This window comes from Nomia melanderi, chromosome 11 (assembly GCF_051020985.1).
Source record: "Nomia melanderi isolate GNS246 chromosome 11, iyNomMela1, whole genome shotgun sequence".
Lineage (NCBI taxonomy): Eukaryota > Metazoa > Arthropoda > Insecta > Hymenoptera > Halictidae > Nomia > Nomia melanderi.
The window spans coordinates 10,692,539-10,708,304 of NC_135009.1; the positions used below are offsets into that span (position 1 = coordinate 10,692,539).

The 15,766-nt window shown below is 42.6% G+C and overlaps 2 protein-coding genes across 2 annotated transcripts in view; one reads left to right on the forward strand and one right to left on the reverse strand.

Moving 5' to 3' along the window:
* LOC116430551 (uncharacterized) overlaps positions 1 to 15,766 on the forward strand; it is a 385,600-nt gene that overhangs the window by 280 nt on the left and 369,554 nt on the right. Inside the window, 12 exon segments of the mRNA XM_076372297.1 lie at positions 259 to 395; positions 492 to 668; positions 1,124 to 1,420; positions 1,964 to 2,081; positions 2,176 to 2,339; positions 3,115 to 3,354; positions 3,421 to 3,790; positions 4,151 to 4,301; positions 5,154 to 5,351; positions 5,452 to 5,594; positions 5,731 to 5,934; positions 6,571 to 6,912. Of these exon segments, the coding sequence (XP_076228412.1) occupies positions 259 to 395; positions 492 to 668; positions 1,124 to 1,420; positions 1,964 to 2,081; positions 2,176 to 2,339; positions 3,115 to 3,354; positions 3,421 to 3,790; positions 4,151 to 4,301; positions 5,154 to 5,351; positions 5,452 to 5,594; positions 5,731 to 5,934; positions 6,571 to 6,912 (2,541 nt within the window).
* LOC116430572 (uncharacterized) lies at positions 7,556 to 11,606 on the reverse strand. Its single transcript, XM_031984900.2, has 3 exons — positions 11,468 to 11,606; positions 9,324 to 9,473; positions 7,556 to 8,093 (listed from the first exon to the last, which is right to left on the reverse strand). Exons 1-3 carry the CDS (start codon positions 11,591 to 11,593, stop codon positions 8,013 to 8,015), a joined length of 357 nt encoding a protein of 118 aa, XP_031840760.1. The 5' UTR covers positions 11,594 to 11,606; the 3' UTR covers positions 7,556 to 8,012.

Consider the following 15,766-nt stretch of genomic DNA (forward strand, 5'->3'; position numbering starts at 1 on the left):
CAATAATTCATAGATAAATTAAGCAACAAAGCTATTTCATTTAAATACTTCATATAACAATACAAAGTTTAATTTAAAATACTAAATATTCAATTTCATAGTTTTGCTGTATTTGCACACCTCCCGAGTGCAAAGGATTAAACCTTCGTTAAAACGTAAAACACGAAATTTCAAGGTTATAGTTCAACTTATAAATAAAGATACTAGGAAATGGAAACATTCTACGAAAAAGAGTAACAATAAGAAAGAGATTTACAGATAGCGTGCGTCGAGCGAATAACTAACCTATTCAAAGGTGCTGCCAGCAGTGAGGCGGTTCTTTCCAAACTTATTAAGTTCGATGTACTGTCGGCCATATTGGAAATTCTCCATACACTTAGTAATCGTCTTCTTCCGTACGTTCCTCATCACAGAATCTCTATTAAAAATCTCTACAAAGTGTCTGTTAAGAATAGAATATTTAATTTTCCTTTAAATCTGTTAATTAATAGAATTATTCTCGATTTTCTGGACATGGTAATCGTACATCAAAAGTTTTACGAGTGCCACGTAGCAATGGATGCTGTGAACTCGATCTTAAAAGTTACCATTTGCGTTATCAAGTCTCGGTGCAAAGAAAATCAGCTTCTGGAGAAACTAGTTTTCGTTATTCACGATATATTGAACAGGTAACCCTTTTAGCTTAACAATAAACGAAACTTTAAGAATCACATTATCTTGAAAGGACAATTTCATAATTCCATGTACCAGTTAAGGATTTAAGGTCAATGTTTCGATGAAATTAATGGAATTCTGCAAATATTTCCTGGAAACAGTGAACAATTGTAGTTTAAGCGATGAAGATGCATTATTAGCAATTTTTGCGTGCAATACTGTATACACCAGCGGTTTCCAACCTTTATGCTCGACTCCCTATCTTTTAATAGATATAATAATATAAACGTTTTAAATAATAATAACTTCATTACAAAATAAACATTACTTCACTGAATTCGTACTGTTACAATATGAAGTGTATTTATCTGTAGAAATTATGGTATGAACATTAAATTTTTATTAAAAATTTTGGTGCCTCCCAAGTTGGAAACCGCGGGTATACACTGAAAGAGTTGTGGCATTTTAGAGCGGTGGAATTGAACGTGGACTTTGAGACGGTTTGCGTGCCGCGGCAAGTTCTTTGCCTCCTGAGATCTTTGATCTCGGAGGACTCGCCGGATCCGAAGTTGAAATTTCCCGCAGTCGCGTTGCTCAATATCGTTCTTGAACACGCGGACGTAGAAGAGGAATGGGAGGACGTCGCGTTCGAACTCTGCCACAAAGCTCTCGACTTAATGAAAGAGACCGTTGACTACAGTGACGACGAAGCCTCGATCCCGCCGGCCGCGGCTGCGTTGTGCGCTGTTTGCGCTTCCGGTGCTCGGTAACTAAACAACCGTTACAGGTCTCTTTAACAGTAACTCCCGGATCATTCGCTCGAAGAGATGAAAAGAAATTTTACCTAAATCTAGAGAGACTTCAAGTCATTAAATTGTTTGGAAAGCAAAATAGCTAGTTTGATGCTAAGATAATTGTTACCGAAGCAATTTGTGAAGTTTCTATCTCAGTTTAGAATACACACTATCAGTTATTAAAATACCTAATCTTTATTCCAATCAATTTTCTCATCATTCCGCTATTAGCATTATTACGGTGTTCACAGAAAAATTAATCTCCGTTCGTCTAAATCTTGAAATTTAGTTTTAAAGTAGATCATTCAAAAACATTTACCGAATAATGTTTACCTATATACATCGAGTTAAATTCATCTATGAACATCGAGTTCTAACTCGATACCCATCAAATTGCCGCGTTCTGTAAACATAATGATTAGTGTTTACTAATAATAAATGATTCTATTCGATCGAATATTTCCTCTTCGAGACGAATTTCGAACTCGAATATCCGGGCAAATGTTCTCCACCAGGCTCTGTACGGTAATAAACTCTCGCGCGGATACGTTCGGGAAAATTCAACAGCGGGAAGCAGCACTGACGAAATCTGTCTACTCGGCGACGATGAACACGCTGATACCTTACCTGAAAGTGAGTCCGCAGAGGCCGTTGACGCGTTACTCGATCGCGCCGCGACATATTTAATTACAAGCCTGAAAGCGCCCTTTTATTTCCGGCCCGACAGAACGAGGAGCCGAACGAAACGGACGGGATGAAATTCCGTAGGAACCTTGTCGCTGCTTTGAACAGCCTTTACAAGCTGCCCGAGTGCAGCCACGACAACTTGTCGAACCACTTGACCGCCAACGGATATCTGAAACGATTCTTGCTTTCGACCACCAGACTCCCGTAAGTACCGTCGTTCGAGCACGCGGTAATTGATGAGACGTCGGTGTGTCCGTGGGAATTTCATGCGGGGACCTACGAATTGGTCATCCTTCCCGTGAATTTAACCGGTTAACTGTATCCGACGAGTATACCCGTCATCTTGAAACCTAAGATAACACTAATTCTTTCGACAGTTAATTATTTATTTGTTTGAAACAAACATGTAATTATTTTCTTATTTAGTTTTCTGTTTTAATACATTTTAGAAGCGTTCGCCACGCCTTTAGAATAATAGCGTATTTAGTTTCTAAAATATGATTACCTCGAGAGTTATGGTCACCTTAAAATAGTCTCTCGCAATTCTAAGCGCAAATAGACATACAGAAGTTCCACAAGGAATTTAACAAGCCTACAGACATTCTTCAACCTTACACTCCACGGAACACGCAGAATATTCGGAAACAACGAAATAGAGGAATTCGCCGCGATTAACATTAACTCTTTGCACTCTAGTGACTCTCAGCTACCGCTTGATTTAACATAACAAAACTAAAATCTTACATATAATATAAATCTTAATACAATGCATCCACATGCGAAATATAAAAATAAACCAGCTTCGCTTCTTAATTTATATTTCCTCGTTAGTTTCCAGGAATATCGTCTATATCTCAGAAAATCTCGCATACCTCTAACGAAGAACTCCTGAGTGCAAAGAGTTAATTTTAGTCCTGGAACGCCACCCCTGAAACGTCGAATCCTCTGGACAGGACGCCCCTGTTTCCCCTGCTTCTAGAGAAAACCTCCGTCGCAGTACTTGCGTGCTATTGTCGCGGGCCGTAACAACCCTCGCGGCTAAATCAATGGCGATTGGCCAGTGGCCCGACGGCGCGGCTGCCTTCGAGAATTTAATGCGGCGCGGCTTGCTCGACTTGCCAAAGGACCAGCGGCAGTGGAACGACGTTCTGGCTCGTCACGAAAACAGCGCGACCGCCTTGATGACGCTAATTTATTACCACTACCACGGGACCAGGGAGTACGTGCAACCGGACAGATAGCTACTTTGTTTCGCGGATCGACACGCTAAACGTCCGCCTTTCAGACACGACATGATATGCTTGAGATCGCTCGTCATCAGGACCATGAATCTTCCGACGTCTCAACGGACGTCCGCGCAGGCCCTCAAAGTTCTGTGGTTCCTGTTCGCCGTCGGATCTGTCTCTCACCCGTGTCCGAACTCGGAACAAGATTACAGCAACGCTGTGAAACGATTGGCAGCGATCTTGCGACACTCGAGATTGAACGAGTGTTACACTCATCACATCGATCTGCTTCGATTCTGCTTGACGTGCTCCGACGTGCCTAAGGACTTGAGGAACAAGGCGTTGGACCTTTGGCTGGTGGAGGCTGACGGGAACATCAAGCCTTTGATGACGCTGGATTGCAGCCGAGTCGTTAAACATTACTTATTGGTATTTTAATCTGGTTTGTTGGATATTGACCCTTTCGTTACCTTGAATTGCCGAGTGGAATGTACGCTTGCGTCGAATTTGAAGATTCAAGATTTGAAACTTCAGTTGACGTTTCGAAGAGATTGAATTGAAATTGTCTGTGGAATTTTGTACTGGCTCTTAGCCTCTTGGATGTTAGCTTGAGGTGGTCGGGATGCAAAACTAAAGTGCGTACGTTGCAAAGTGATAGACACCGCACAGTAGTATTCGCGGTTGAATTGTCCCGCATAACCGCACGCTGGCGGTGAACTCCGCCGTAACGAAAGGGTTTTAAGCGAGAGAGGTTTGTGTACCGTGACTCCATTATTCTTGCACGAATAGCTTGTCATACAGACTGGTTACTCCGAGAAGATCATCAAGCTGGCGATGAAGGGGATCCGGGAGATGATACGCGACGATAATGCCAGGGAGATCGGCGAAATAGTTTGGCACATGCTGCCCGATCTCCTTTCTTCCTCCGCACCTGACAAAGGTAGATTTTCAGGAATAACTCGACACGCGCCTCCGACCGTGAAATTGATTTCCTTTCAACGATCTTTTCAACCGTATAGCTTCGGATTCCTATTGCAATTGCGCCCATTCGAGGTGTGCGTGTCATTAATCATTCAGCAGAAGAAAACGAAACTTATTACCAAACTGTAGTAGATTGAAATATCAAATACTAAATATCTGTGACAAAAAGTTCGCACTTGGAATAGATAAAATTCAATTTTTAATGAGAATGAAGAAACAATTTGAATCTACTCGATGGTATAACACAAGGGACAAACGCAGTTTCCATTTTATCTAACCCGTAGCTTTATTGCCATGACGCACAGTGTGACCGCCTGTGGACAAAACCCACAAATTCGATTATTCACATAATGAAAATTGAAGGTTACCAATGTGTTGCTAAGTATTTCCTACATAAAATGATCTTCGTTTCAACAGTAACAATTTTGCGCAAATCAGTCTCGTTTCTCCATTTATGCAACGTTTGAAACAAATCGCAGAACATCTATCGTCATTTAAAAAACTCCAGAATATCCCTTTAATGTAAAAAGAATATAACCACCATATCCTTAGCTGTATACTTTTAACAACATTTCTTCCTATCACTTGTCCTTCTTCTATTGAGTTTTGTCCAGAAAACTGCCGTTTGGCCGCATTGTGCGAGATTAAATCTTTACCTCGAGTAACACTGCAAATTTCCATCTTTCCTTGATATTTCGAAAACGAGCGTGTCCGTGTTACAAAAGAAAAGTCAGAGTCCGAGAATAAGGTATAAGAACGAAAGGTGAAAGAGACAGGGGAATAAAAAAATTAAAGAATCACCTCGCGACAGACGAGCAGATCAAGGCGATCCTGGAGCTGGCGAACATTTTCATTCCCGATTCCCTGTCCTCGAGCATAAAGAGTCGCTGTGCGGACTGCCTCGCGACCATCATACTGAAGAGGAGCTCCGACTTGGGACTGAGGACGCAGGCAATAATGCAGTCGTACGTCTTGCTGGTCACGTCCGCGACGTCCAAGCCATTTACAAGTAGATGTCCCACGGAATTCATTCACGGTAGCCAATCCCGGAATCAAATGGAAAATAATCCCCCTCCCCCCTTTCTCTGTTTGCTCTTTCTCGATCGCAGTTCTGGAGAAGTACATCAAGGCGCCGAATTTCTTAGAGGAGCTGATCGCGCGTGGATTTTCAGAGGAGACGCCGGAATTGTCCGCCGTTTGCCTGAAGCTGCTCGCGTTCATCGTCCACTGTCACGGTAGATCGACGTTCCAGGTGTGATCCGCGTCCACCGTTTCATAAATAATGGATTCCCGTTGCGAACCGAATGGAATCTAACTCGTTCCGCTCCTATTTTTATTTGTTTCCCCATTTTTCTCCCCTGCCGATGGTCCCGTTCCGCTCTCTGCAGCGCGATAAGCCGTTGGCGATTGACGTGCAGAGCTTAGCCGATTTGCTGTTAAATACGAGAAAATCTGTCCACTTCGCGATCAATGGGATGCAACTAGCGCTGGAACTTTTCACTCAAAATATTGACGGGTCGCCTGTCAGGCTGGACGGAGTCGAGCGTGGCGCGGTCAATCTGTACGAGACGATGTGGATTGTTCACGGGATAGTTAGTAGCCTTCCCTTATCGATAATTGTTTTCTTTCAACGAAGAAATTGGAAAATTCTTTTCCTCTGGTTCTTGCAATACTCTGTATTTCTTCTCCTTTGTCAAGTTTATTGACTCTGGAAACACTAAGCCTTTCAAAGTAAAAATAATTCGGAATTGAAATAATAGTCAATGATGTTTTTGAAACGTTCTAGATGCTGTAAACGAACGTTTCCAATACTTTACGACTCTTTCAATTTTTTCATTGTTGATTTCTTATTGTTAGAGGAGTTCAGATATTATTTATACAAAATCCATTTTCAATCATCTACAATATTAACCCGTTGCATTCAGGAGGTGTCTCTCATTCACCATTTGATTTGACACAGTAAAACTATAAAATCTGATATTTGATGTTCAACTTTGTATAATGTCTCGATACGTGAAAGATTGGAATAAAATAGCTTTGTTCCTCGATGCACTTGTGATTTCCCTTTGAGTTGGTCTCAAAGAATATCGTATTCCCCTTGTTAAACAATGTTAAATATTTCTAATGAGAAACTTCCGAGCAAAGGGTTAATACATTAATATTCTGTTACTTATTCGTAATGATTTTTCACGTTTACTTATGAAGGGAACAATGATCTCTTTTTCCAGAGCGACCCAGTCCAGAGTGACGTCGTCTACCAATGTCTCGAGGGTATCCTCAGGTTCTGCCACGAACACGCGGAGGCCCTGATGTACCACTTGTGCACCCTGATGAGCAACTACGACCTAGTCACGTCTACCTTCGCGTCTCCTCGCGTGTCCTGTAATTTTCTGAACTTCGTCTCGACCTGGCTGCGATATCGGAGAAGATACTGCGATGATGAAGGACCCTGGACCGAGAAATCCCTTTGCAAAACATTGTTCGAAGAGACTTGCGACTGCATTTTCAAGTACGTGAACGCTGCAAAGGACGACAAGGCAGATACCGCGTTGCACAGTCTTCGTTACGCGGTGAGTGCTTCAAACAACGTAATATAATACTAACTTTCGAAGAGCGAGATTTCTGAAGGCTGAATTAATGTTTCATCGATTGAAACGTCGATCAAGTAGACTGTGGAACTTTACGGATTATATAAGAATCTCCAAGAAATTCGCAAAACACGAAGGTCATTAATATTTAACGCTGTTCTATTTCGTTCTTGATACCCGGTAATTATTCGAAAACGAAACGCGATTACATTCAGTGTGAATATTTATAAATTCCCGTGTGAACATGCACGTTCCCATATACCCTCGCGGTCTATTGATTGCTAACGAGTTTGCCACTGTTCCAAGCCGGTGTTAATGATAATCGATTTAAAACGTTTGTCCACGGTTTACATCGCTCGGGTTATTAATATCTTAGAACAGCGTGGATTAAAAATCCTGCGTATATATGAAACAAATTATTTACTACGCTATCTTATTCGACCAATAATCTATTCAACGTAAACTCTAGTTAACGATCATCCACGATGAGGAATATTGTTGTATCAGTTCGCTAACGTATGTTCGATGTTTCAATGATTACTCTTCAACAATAGAAATTCGCATATTTCCAGCTGTCGCAATTCAAAGGGTGACCAGAGGATCGTTCACTACCGCCGGGTCCAATTAACCAAAGAGATCCAGACAAAGCGATATATTTCTCTTAACAGTTTATTTAATCCGTGCAACATTGTTTGTAACATTATTACTTCAACATGGCAAATACGTGCGTACAAAAAGTAGAAAAAGATTATCCAGGACGAATCTCATTCGTCCGCGTGTGTCGCGTGCGCTTTGGTTTGTCTGTGATCCTGAATTACAGCGTTTTGTTTTCTGGTATTGGTTTTTTCTTTGCTAATCCGTGTGTATTCCTTGGCTCTAATCGCCCTGGCGCGGCGGGACGGGGCGTAGTCCCCTAAAAATTGTCATCGGAACTGTTTTCTGGACGTGTCGGTGGTCGCGTGGCGTCCACGCCATTTCGGCGTGGTGGTTCTCTGTGGCGGGCGGGCGGCTTGGAATCGTTCCCGGGCCTCGTTTTGCTCTTCTCCCCTCTTTCCCCCATTCTCCTCGTTCTCCTCTTCCCCTTACTTCCGCGGTCGGCCGTTGCGCTGCATGAAGCAACCCTTGAACGAGTTTAGTCTGACGTCGATCTCGCCTTCTTCAAGCTGGAAACCGAACAGTTCGATTCATTCGATTCGTTCGACTCGATATCTGATAAAAGCGGCGGTTGCTTTTTGTTACATCGACGCGTTCACAGTTCTAGGAGAGGTGAACCAGAAATGTCGAGTAGGATTGGAAAATGTTGAACTTTGTTTTCATGTGGTAGGTCTGTATCATTATGTTAGGATATTAAATTAATAGATATAATATAATATAAATATAAAATATAAAACAATATTAGATTTGTTACCAACGTTGTAGATTTCTTATATAATATTCTTATAATAAACAAATAGACACGATTAAAATACTTTTCTAGTGAATAACTATCTATCGTCTATTCTATTCTATTTTATCGTCACACGGTTCTTCGAGAGAATGATAAACGATTTGTCCGCTTTTATGAAATCTACATTACACAGAACGTTTCTATTGTGAAGCAATGTGTATAGATACAATATAGACGGGCGCGGTTGATCCAAATTCAAAGTTCTGAATAACAAGCGAACAATAAGGTCCCGGGGTTGTCTGGCAGTGTGCAGACCTCATTCTACTGTACTATTACACGCGACCCAGATTCTGCATGCCCGACTATTCACTAACACTCATTGTAGTTGCTCGAGTACACAGTGTCTACTTGTCTGACTAGGCAGAGGATTTATACTCCCGGTCTGACGTGCACCATCCTCATTCTACTTGTCTAATTAGACGGCTTCTGCGCTGGTGTAGGTACACGGTAAATTAAGAGCCTCGTGTAAGAGATAAGAACCGAGCGGCTCGTTCCTTCGTCACATTCGCGAATTACTCTGCCCTCTGTGCCGATCGAATTAATGATTTCATTATGACTCAATAGACGTGATCGAAACAATTGTTTAATCAGATTACCTGTTCAAACTTCTTGATAACGTCCCGTCTATATATATATATCATCTTATCGTCTCCATAATTTCACCCAAATTATGCTTATCTTCGCGATAAGCGTGTGATAAGCTGAAGTGTACGATTACTGTACAGTATATATAATTTACGTAGATATACAGTTTTATATATCCACGAAACTAACCGAGGAGTAATTACTTTATTCAGTTACTAGATCCATCTGATTTCTACGAAATGAAAAGGTGACTAATCAAAACTGTTCTTTCATGTTTTACTCTGTTGAACTTTGGATTTTCGTGAAATCTACATTATAATTGACATTTTCTGATCGAAATGTTGACCCGTATCGCGATTACCTGGTCGAATAGGTAGATCTCTTTGTAGCAGGACGGCGATACACATTCTCGAATGCATCTGGTCTTCGCGATGTCGCTTCTATCTGGCGGAAGCATCTTGCAGGCGCCGCTTTCCTCGCAAGCCTGCTCGAACTGTCTAAATAGAAGTTCCTATAAAATACACAACAAAACTTGAAATACTCGAAATCTGTGCCCGGAATATTCGCGAATATTACGAGTGAAATTATACGAGTCGTGATTATCAAACAGAAATTCCTGTAGAACAGACAACAGAGCTTGAATCGTTCAAAATCAGTAGCCGAAATCTTTATTAGTATTAAAAGTCGATTACCCGGATCATTATCATCGTAAATATCGTTTCAACTCATTTGTTCGCTGATAATGTTTACCATTAAACCGTGTAGAACGCAGCAGCGCAAGGATGAAATCGAAAGCAACAATTTGTTCGAGCCTCTTCAGAGATTAACCCCAATTAGTGCTCGAACGAGTTCTATTATTGGCGCTGGCTCGTTCAATTTTCTTTGAAGACAATCCAGCGCCGCTATGGAAATAATAAGAGCAGTCGTAGCTAATGCCGCTATTACCGGGAAGTTTAATAACATCGCCGCAACTTTCTTATTTATCTTTATACCGTGACGCAAAGGGGATCGTCTTCTTCCTACTTTAAGAGAGGATATTGTTATTAAATTATTATTAAATTTAAGATGCTCCGTGGGCGGCTCAGTTTGGAGATACTTTCGCATGTTAATCTTTCGGATTCGTGGGAACTGCGCTCTGAAAATATAATCTACCGACGTTCGGGAAGCAGAATTTCTCACGGAGAAACTTCCAAAACCAGAAATCAATCAAAATCTTATATTCTATCTCTAAACAACAAATATCAATTTTACATTTCATCAAACTCTTCAATATATCCAACGATTAGCGATCGAACACCTTGTAGTTTCAACAAATTTATAATTAACTAAAAACATAATTATTCCGTGTTATAGCAAATTAAAACAAAAATTGTTGAAATTAATAAGAAAATTCTACAGGTTCCGTAGAATAAATATCATCCCTTCGTCAAAGTAACTCCACAAACAGTAAGAGAAACTCGATCTGGTTGCGTATATTAAGAAACAATTAAAATATTTTAACACTACGACACGGAAACATTGAAGAAACGAAGTCGATTGCCTTAAAAAACCCCGATTAATCTGAAGCATCCAATTCGAAACAGTTGAAGAACGTGCCTGACAGAACACCGTCCGTTTCCCCTGTTACACTGGCATTCCCTTCGACCTGGCATTAATGCAACAAGTGACGAAGAAACGAAATGTTTGCACGCTCCGGATTCCATCGAGTACACTTCTCGAGAAGTTAGCGCAATCGATTGTACGCGGCTTCGAGTGATCCTTGTCCTAAGGACACCCGGGGCTGGCACAACCGTGTCGGTTCCGCGGGGAGGATAAGCATATCAGCGCGCGATACCGTCGAAGCGCGCCCCCGGGCGCTTTGACTGTCTTCGGGGTTAATGCCAAATCGATTTCACCCCTTCGGCGAAACCGTGCCACCGCCCGTCACGTCCCCCATGGGGATGTTAATCCCGATTCGTGGAGGAAATCCTCTCAACGCGCTCTCCTCCGTCAGAGTATATCGGCATGAATAGATCGAAAATGCTCGATCGATATTCAACGCAGAAATCATGGATCGGTACAATAACCAATCAGCCACTGATCAGAAACCGCCTAAAACTCATCTCTCACGAGGACACAAACTATCCGAAAATAACAAAAATAATTCAATCCACGAATCCACTTCGAAACATCGCAAAATTCTTCCGAAACTCCATAAGAAGATCAAACGAAAGAACACCATGCACAGTGCTGCAATCGAGGTGTCCGTAATCTAGCGAATATAATTTTCCCCGAGGAGTTCAAGCGAATAGCGTCTCGAAATCATTCAGAAGCAAACGAACTGCTATCGTCTCTATTTAATTTTGATGTTAAAAGAAAAGCAAAACAGAATTCTGGAGCAGGCCCATGCAGCATCCCGGTGCCGCGAAATAGCGCCACCCGGAGAACCGAGGGCTGCCATAACCTCTTCCAGCGGGCGGATCGCGCGATAGGCAGTAGCCGGTGTTAAATGTGGGCCGAACTTACATTCTTGGTGGTCTCCTTGTACGGGTACTCGGGGAATGCGAAGGTCTTGGCGAAGGTACCCGGCCGCAGGTGTAGCTGTCCGACGACGAGGACCAAGCCGATCGTGAACGCCACCCCCGGCGCCATGTTGAGCAGCCGGCTACGGGATCAATATGATGGGGTGGCGCTCGCTTAGGTCCGCTTCCGTCTCCTTCTCGCCGCACCGCGTCCCGCGCGCCTCGTAAAAATACCGAACGCCGGCGTACGGGGGACGAGGACGGAGGGGGGATCCGCGCAATCATCCCTCGATGAACCTGTCAATTCCCTTTAGCCGCTTGTCCCGTGAAATTGACTTTCCGAGACCCCGGCGCCGTGGCTGGCTGCCGTCAAAGAGGGTCTCGACGCCTCGGTGACTTCGACGGCGATCCGGTTAATCCGCACTCGCCGGTTTTCGGATCCCACAGACTGTGGAATCTGTTTCTATTTTTCCTTGGTTGTTCGGGAGAATGGTCGCCGGGCTTCGGCGACGAGAGGGGCGACGGTAGGGTTGACGGACAGTCAAAGAAAAGTTCGTTTGAGAAGCGAAGGGGGGGAGGGAGGGGTACGCATTGAATTGTTGGGCTGCTGGTTTTTGGATTTTTTGGGTCGTGCTGTTTGTTGGTTCTTTTTGTTTTGCTTGGTAGATTTGCCACGTGGACCTGGTTGGAAGGGGTGGATAGTTTGAGACGTTAAGATGCTGGATTTAGAGGTTGAAATGAGTTTAAGTTAAATTGCTCGGACGCTCGTAGATCGATGATTTTGTAACAGTTGATACTTAGAATTGGATCAGTTTTCGAACGTTACTCTCGTCGTTAATTGTACTAATAATGTGGCCTTAAGCGAGATATTCGCGGTTTTCCGGAATTACTTCGATTTGGTTAGTGGAATAGAGTTGCATCCCTCATGTTTTAGTGATTGGACAAAAATCGCAATTTGGGGACAGCGAATCTTCCAAAATTGTCGGTCGTTTCCCATCGGCGAGAGTATATCAATATCGTTATATTGATCCGGCGGTGGTTCCCACGATTGAATGGATATTATTCACGCTGTCTGCTGGCCGAAGTTTAAACACCGACGGTTCGTTTCTGTAATTATTCAGTTCGAACGGAGTTCAGCGTCCCGGGGTGGAATGCATTATTCGAAGGTGATTCGGCGCTCGTCGCCCGACCAACGGAAAACCGTGGCGAAAGTTGATTTAATTACACAGTAATTGAGTGGCGGATGCCGGTTCCGGGCGTGGCGGGCGCGGCGGTCCATCCAATTGCGGCGATTAAGGGAATTGCCCGCGGGAAGGAGGGTGACGCGTTCGAACGTGTGAACTCGAATAAATTCCGCTTTTCGATACATTTCTCCATAACTTTCTTCCTCGTCGACAACTTCCTATTCTCTCGGAAACATTCGAATTCCCGATCAAAACATTTTGTTTCACTTTTCGATGTGAGATCTGCATTGCAACGTACGAATAAGCACAACGAAATAGAATGAAAGACAATAGGAAGCTTCCAAATGAAACGGACGACGTTCAATGAAGTTCAAGTCGACGAAACGAAATTTCTCTGTAAACTTCATTTGGAAATACGACGAGACATTTCGTTCGACCGAATATTTATCAGCAGATCTGTACATGAATGTTTGTTTATTTCCTCTGCGAGCAAAAATATCGAAGGAGAATTGAAAAAGGGAGGGAATACGTAATGAACGAGCAGGAAAGAAAGAAATGAACGTATGATTAAAGAGATCGTTCGGTGTTTTACTGCGGGCCGTCCGCACGGTAGTTCTCTGCAATTGCGAATCGTAATTACGTCATTGCGGTCGCACGCGCGTCCGTCAATATAGCACGCGAGCCGGGCTGATTTAACGTTAAAGTTATTATCGTTTGATCGGACCGACGGGCTCGCTGACGGCCCACGCACTGCACCACCCAACAAATTACATATTTCATTTCATCAGAGAACCACCGCCGATACCTCGTTTCCTCCGGCGGGCCCGTAATTCGGATCCCTAGGGCTCGAATCGTCTGAAAAGTGTAGGAAATCGATCGTTTCACGCTCAATGGACAGGTATTAGGTTGCCTCATATGTCTCTTTCGCGGTCTACTAACGTTTACCCCGACAGGAGTTCGGAAAAAATAGCATTACGACGTTTCCAGATGGCTTGGGAAAGGTGATAGATCAGAATGGATCGTATATAATTCAACAACCTGACGTAACGCGTGAGATCTTGTCCATTTACTACGTATTAACGCAGTGGCTGGCGAGACAATTGGATTTGAGCGACACAGTTTTATGTATGACTTAGAAATTAGTCTTTGTGGTGATTTTATGAGAATAAATTAACTTTCACTAGGATCTGTAAAAAAGTTAACCTTCAAACCTGAATTTCATACAGGATTATGTTCACTTATCTAACAATAATAGGCATTCAATGGATTATTAATAACGACGATACTTGGAACAAAATAGTAGCATTATACTACTTTTCTGATAGAAATAGACTTAAAGCAAAGTTGCCTGTTATAGATTTGATATTTCGTCAGATATTGATGTAGTGAAACGGTGTAGATTATAATGAGTGCGGGTCTGAAGGGATTAAGAAACTAATGGCTATGATGAGCCGTGACGTGTTACTTTCGGTTTTAACGAGTAAACTCGGTTTCGCGGGATTTCGATCGGTTCCAATTTGCCTGTCAGCGCGCTAATAAAGCGAACGAAACTTTTGCGACAGCGCACGGAACGTAACAAGGATCGCGGCAAGCCGAGTGGAAGGAAATCGAATCCTGTTCGAGCAAATAGAACAGAAATTGGCTGGATCCGAGCATGTAGAATAAGCACGCCACTTTATCGAGAAGCGTGCGCCAGGCGTTAACGGAACGAGGTCTGTACCGCGCCAGACAATGCGAAGGATTGCTGTGTGTACGCGGCACGGCCGGTAATAAGGATAAATGTTTGGTTAGACGAGTAGAATGAAGTTACTACCAAGTCTGAACAGGACCCTGAATGAGTTTTGATCTTGAATTAGCGCCAGATCTTGTGTTCACCGGAGCGATTAACCACAGAGAAGTACGTAAAATGAGATATCGATTTTGAGTGTCGGAACTTGTTGAAAGTTGTTGCGCGAGGTACAACTTCTTTGTTATCGAACTTGGAAATACTCGAAAAGTGAAAGAACACAGTTTTATATATAGTACACGAACGCCTTTAACTTTATGCTTGTCCTTAACTAGGAAAGTTGAATTTCCAGCGATCAGACAAATAAAAATCAGACATGTCTACGGGTAGAAGCGAAATAAGACACAGATTTAAAGGACGAATAAACGAACTATATAAAATACTACTTTCTCAAACTTTATTAACCCTTTGAACTCTGTAGGCTCCAATATTGCACCAGTTATAATATTAAATATTTTAATGAATCTTAAAGAAACTACCCTAAAGTTATTCGATTTTCCGCACATCCAAATGCTGCACTAAGAAAGAAAATAGAAGATCGAAGAAATGTTATAGCATTTCTAATTTTCGCTAGGAATACTATAAAAATTAGTTGCAGTTGTTGATAGATTACAAAACAGCATGGAGTGCTAAGGGTTAAGTATCCTCTATCAATGATCAGGCGAAAAGGTAATATTAATCCTTTCAAAACGAATGTTAATAGATTAACGACGTCAGGCTTTCGTATCTAACAAGTTGCTGATAAATAACTTAATTATCCAATCAATAAAAGATTAAAGCATAGATTAAATCTTTTTACTCAATATTCAAGACTTTGATATTCAAGTTCGATAACATAGCTTCCTGCAAAAGTTATGGATACTCCGTAAATTCTCTTCTTTAGAGGGTTGAACTTTCAGTCGTGGAATTTATACTTCAGAGTTGGAGGGCTACGCGACACGATTGTGAACAGAAATTATCCCCGAAAAATTCGCGGTGAACGATCAATCGTTTGCGGTGGGCGACCATAAATCAATGGAATTTTGCGGCGGAACCCTCGTTCCGGGTGCACCGTGCACCATGTATCGGTCCCCGCTCGATGTTTGAACTGGCGAGCATGTGATTAAAAATCCGCCGCCGATTTCTGCTTTTTCAGGCCGCGACCCGGCGGAGGTCAAACGAATTTTCCATCGGCTTTTCCGCATACCCGTTCGGCGCTGAAGCCCTTCCGTCGCGCAAAATATTTTGTTCGCGATTTTCGAGTTTCGCCCTGAAAATCCCTGCAAAATATAGCTACATTTAGAGCGAAGTTTAATTATCCCTGATCGAAACGATCGCGCGCGTTAAGCCCGAA

Bases quoted from the DNA above. Each gene is read 5' to 3' on its own strand.
- LOC116430572 (XM_031984900.2), bottom strand. From the start codon at position 11,593: ATGGCGCCGGGGGTGGCGTTCACGATCGGCTTGGTCCTCGTCGTCGGA. The intron at 9,474-11,467 runs GTAAGTTCGGCC...TGTATTTTATAG, and splicing joins ACAAGGAGACCACCAAGAAT to GAACTTCTATTTAGACAGTT. The intron at 8,094-9,323 runs GTAATCGCGATA...TTCGGTTTCCAG, and splicing joins AGATCTACCTATTCGACCAG to CTTGAAGAAGGCGAGATCGA.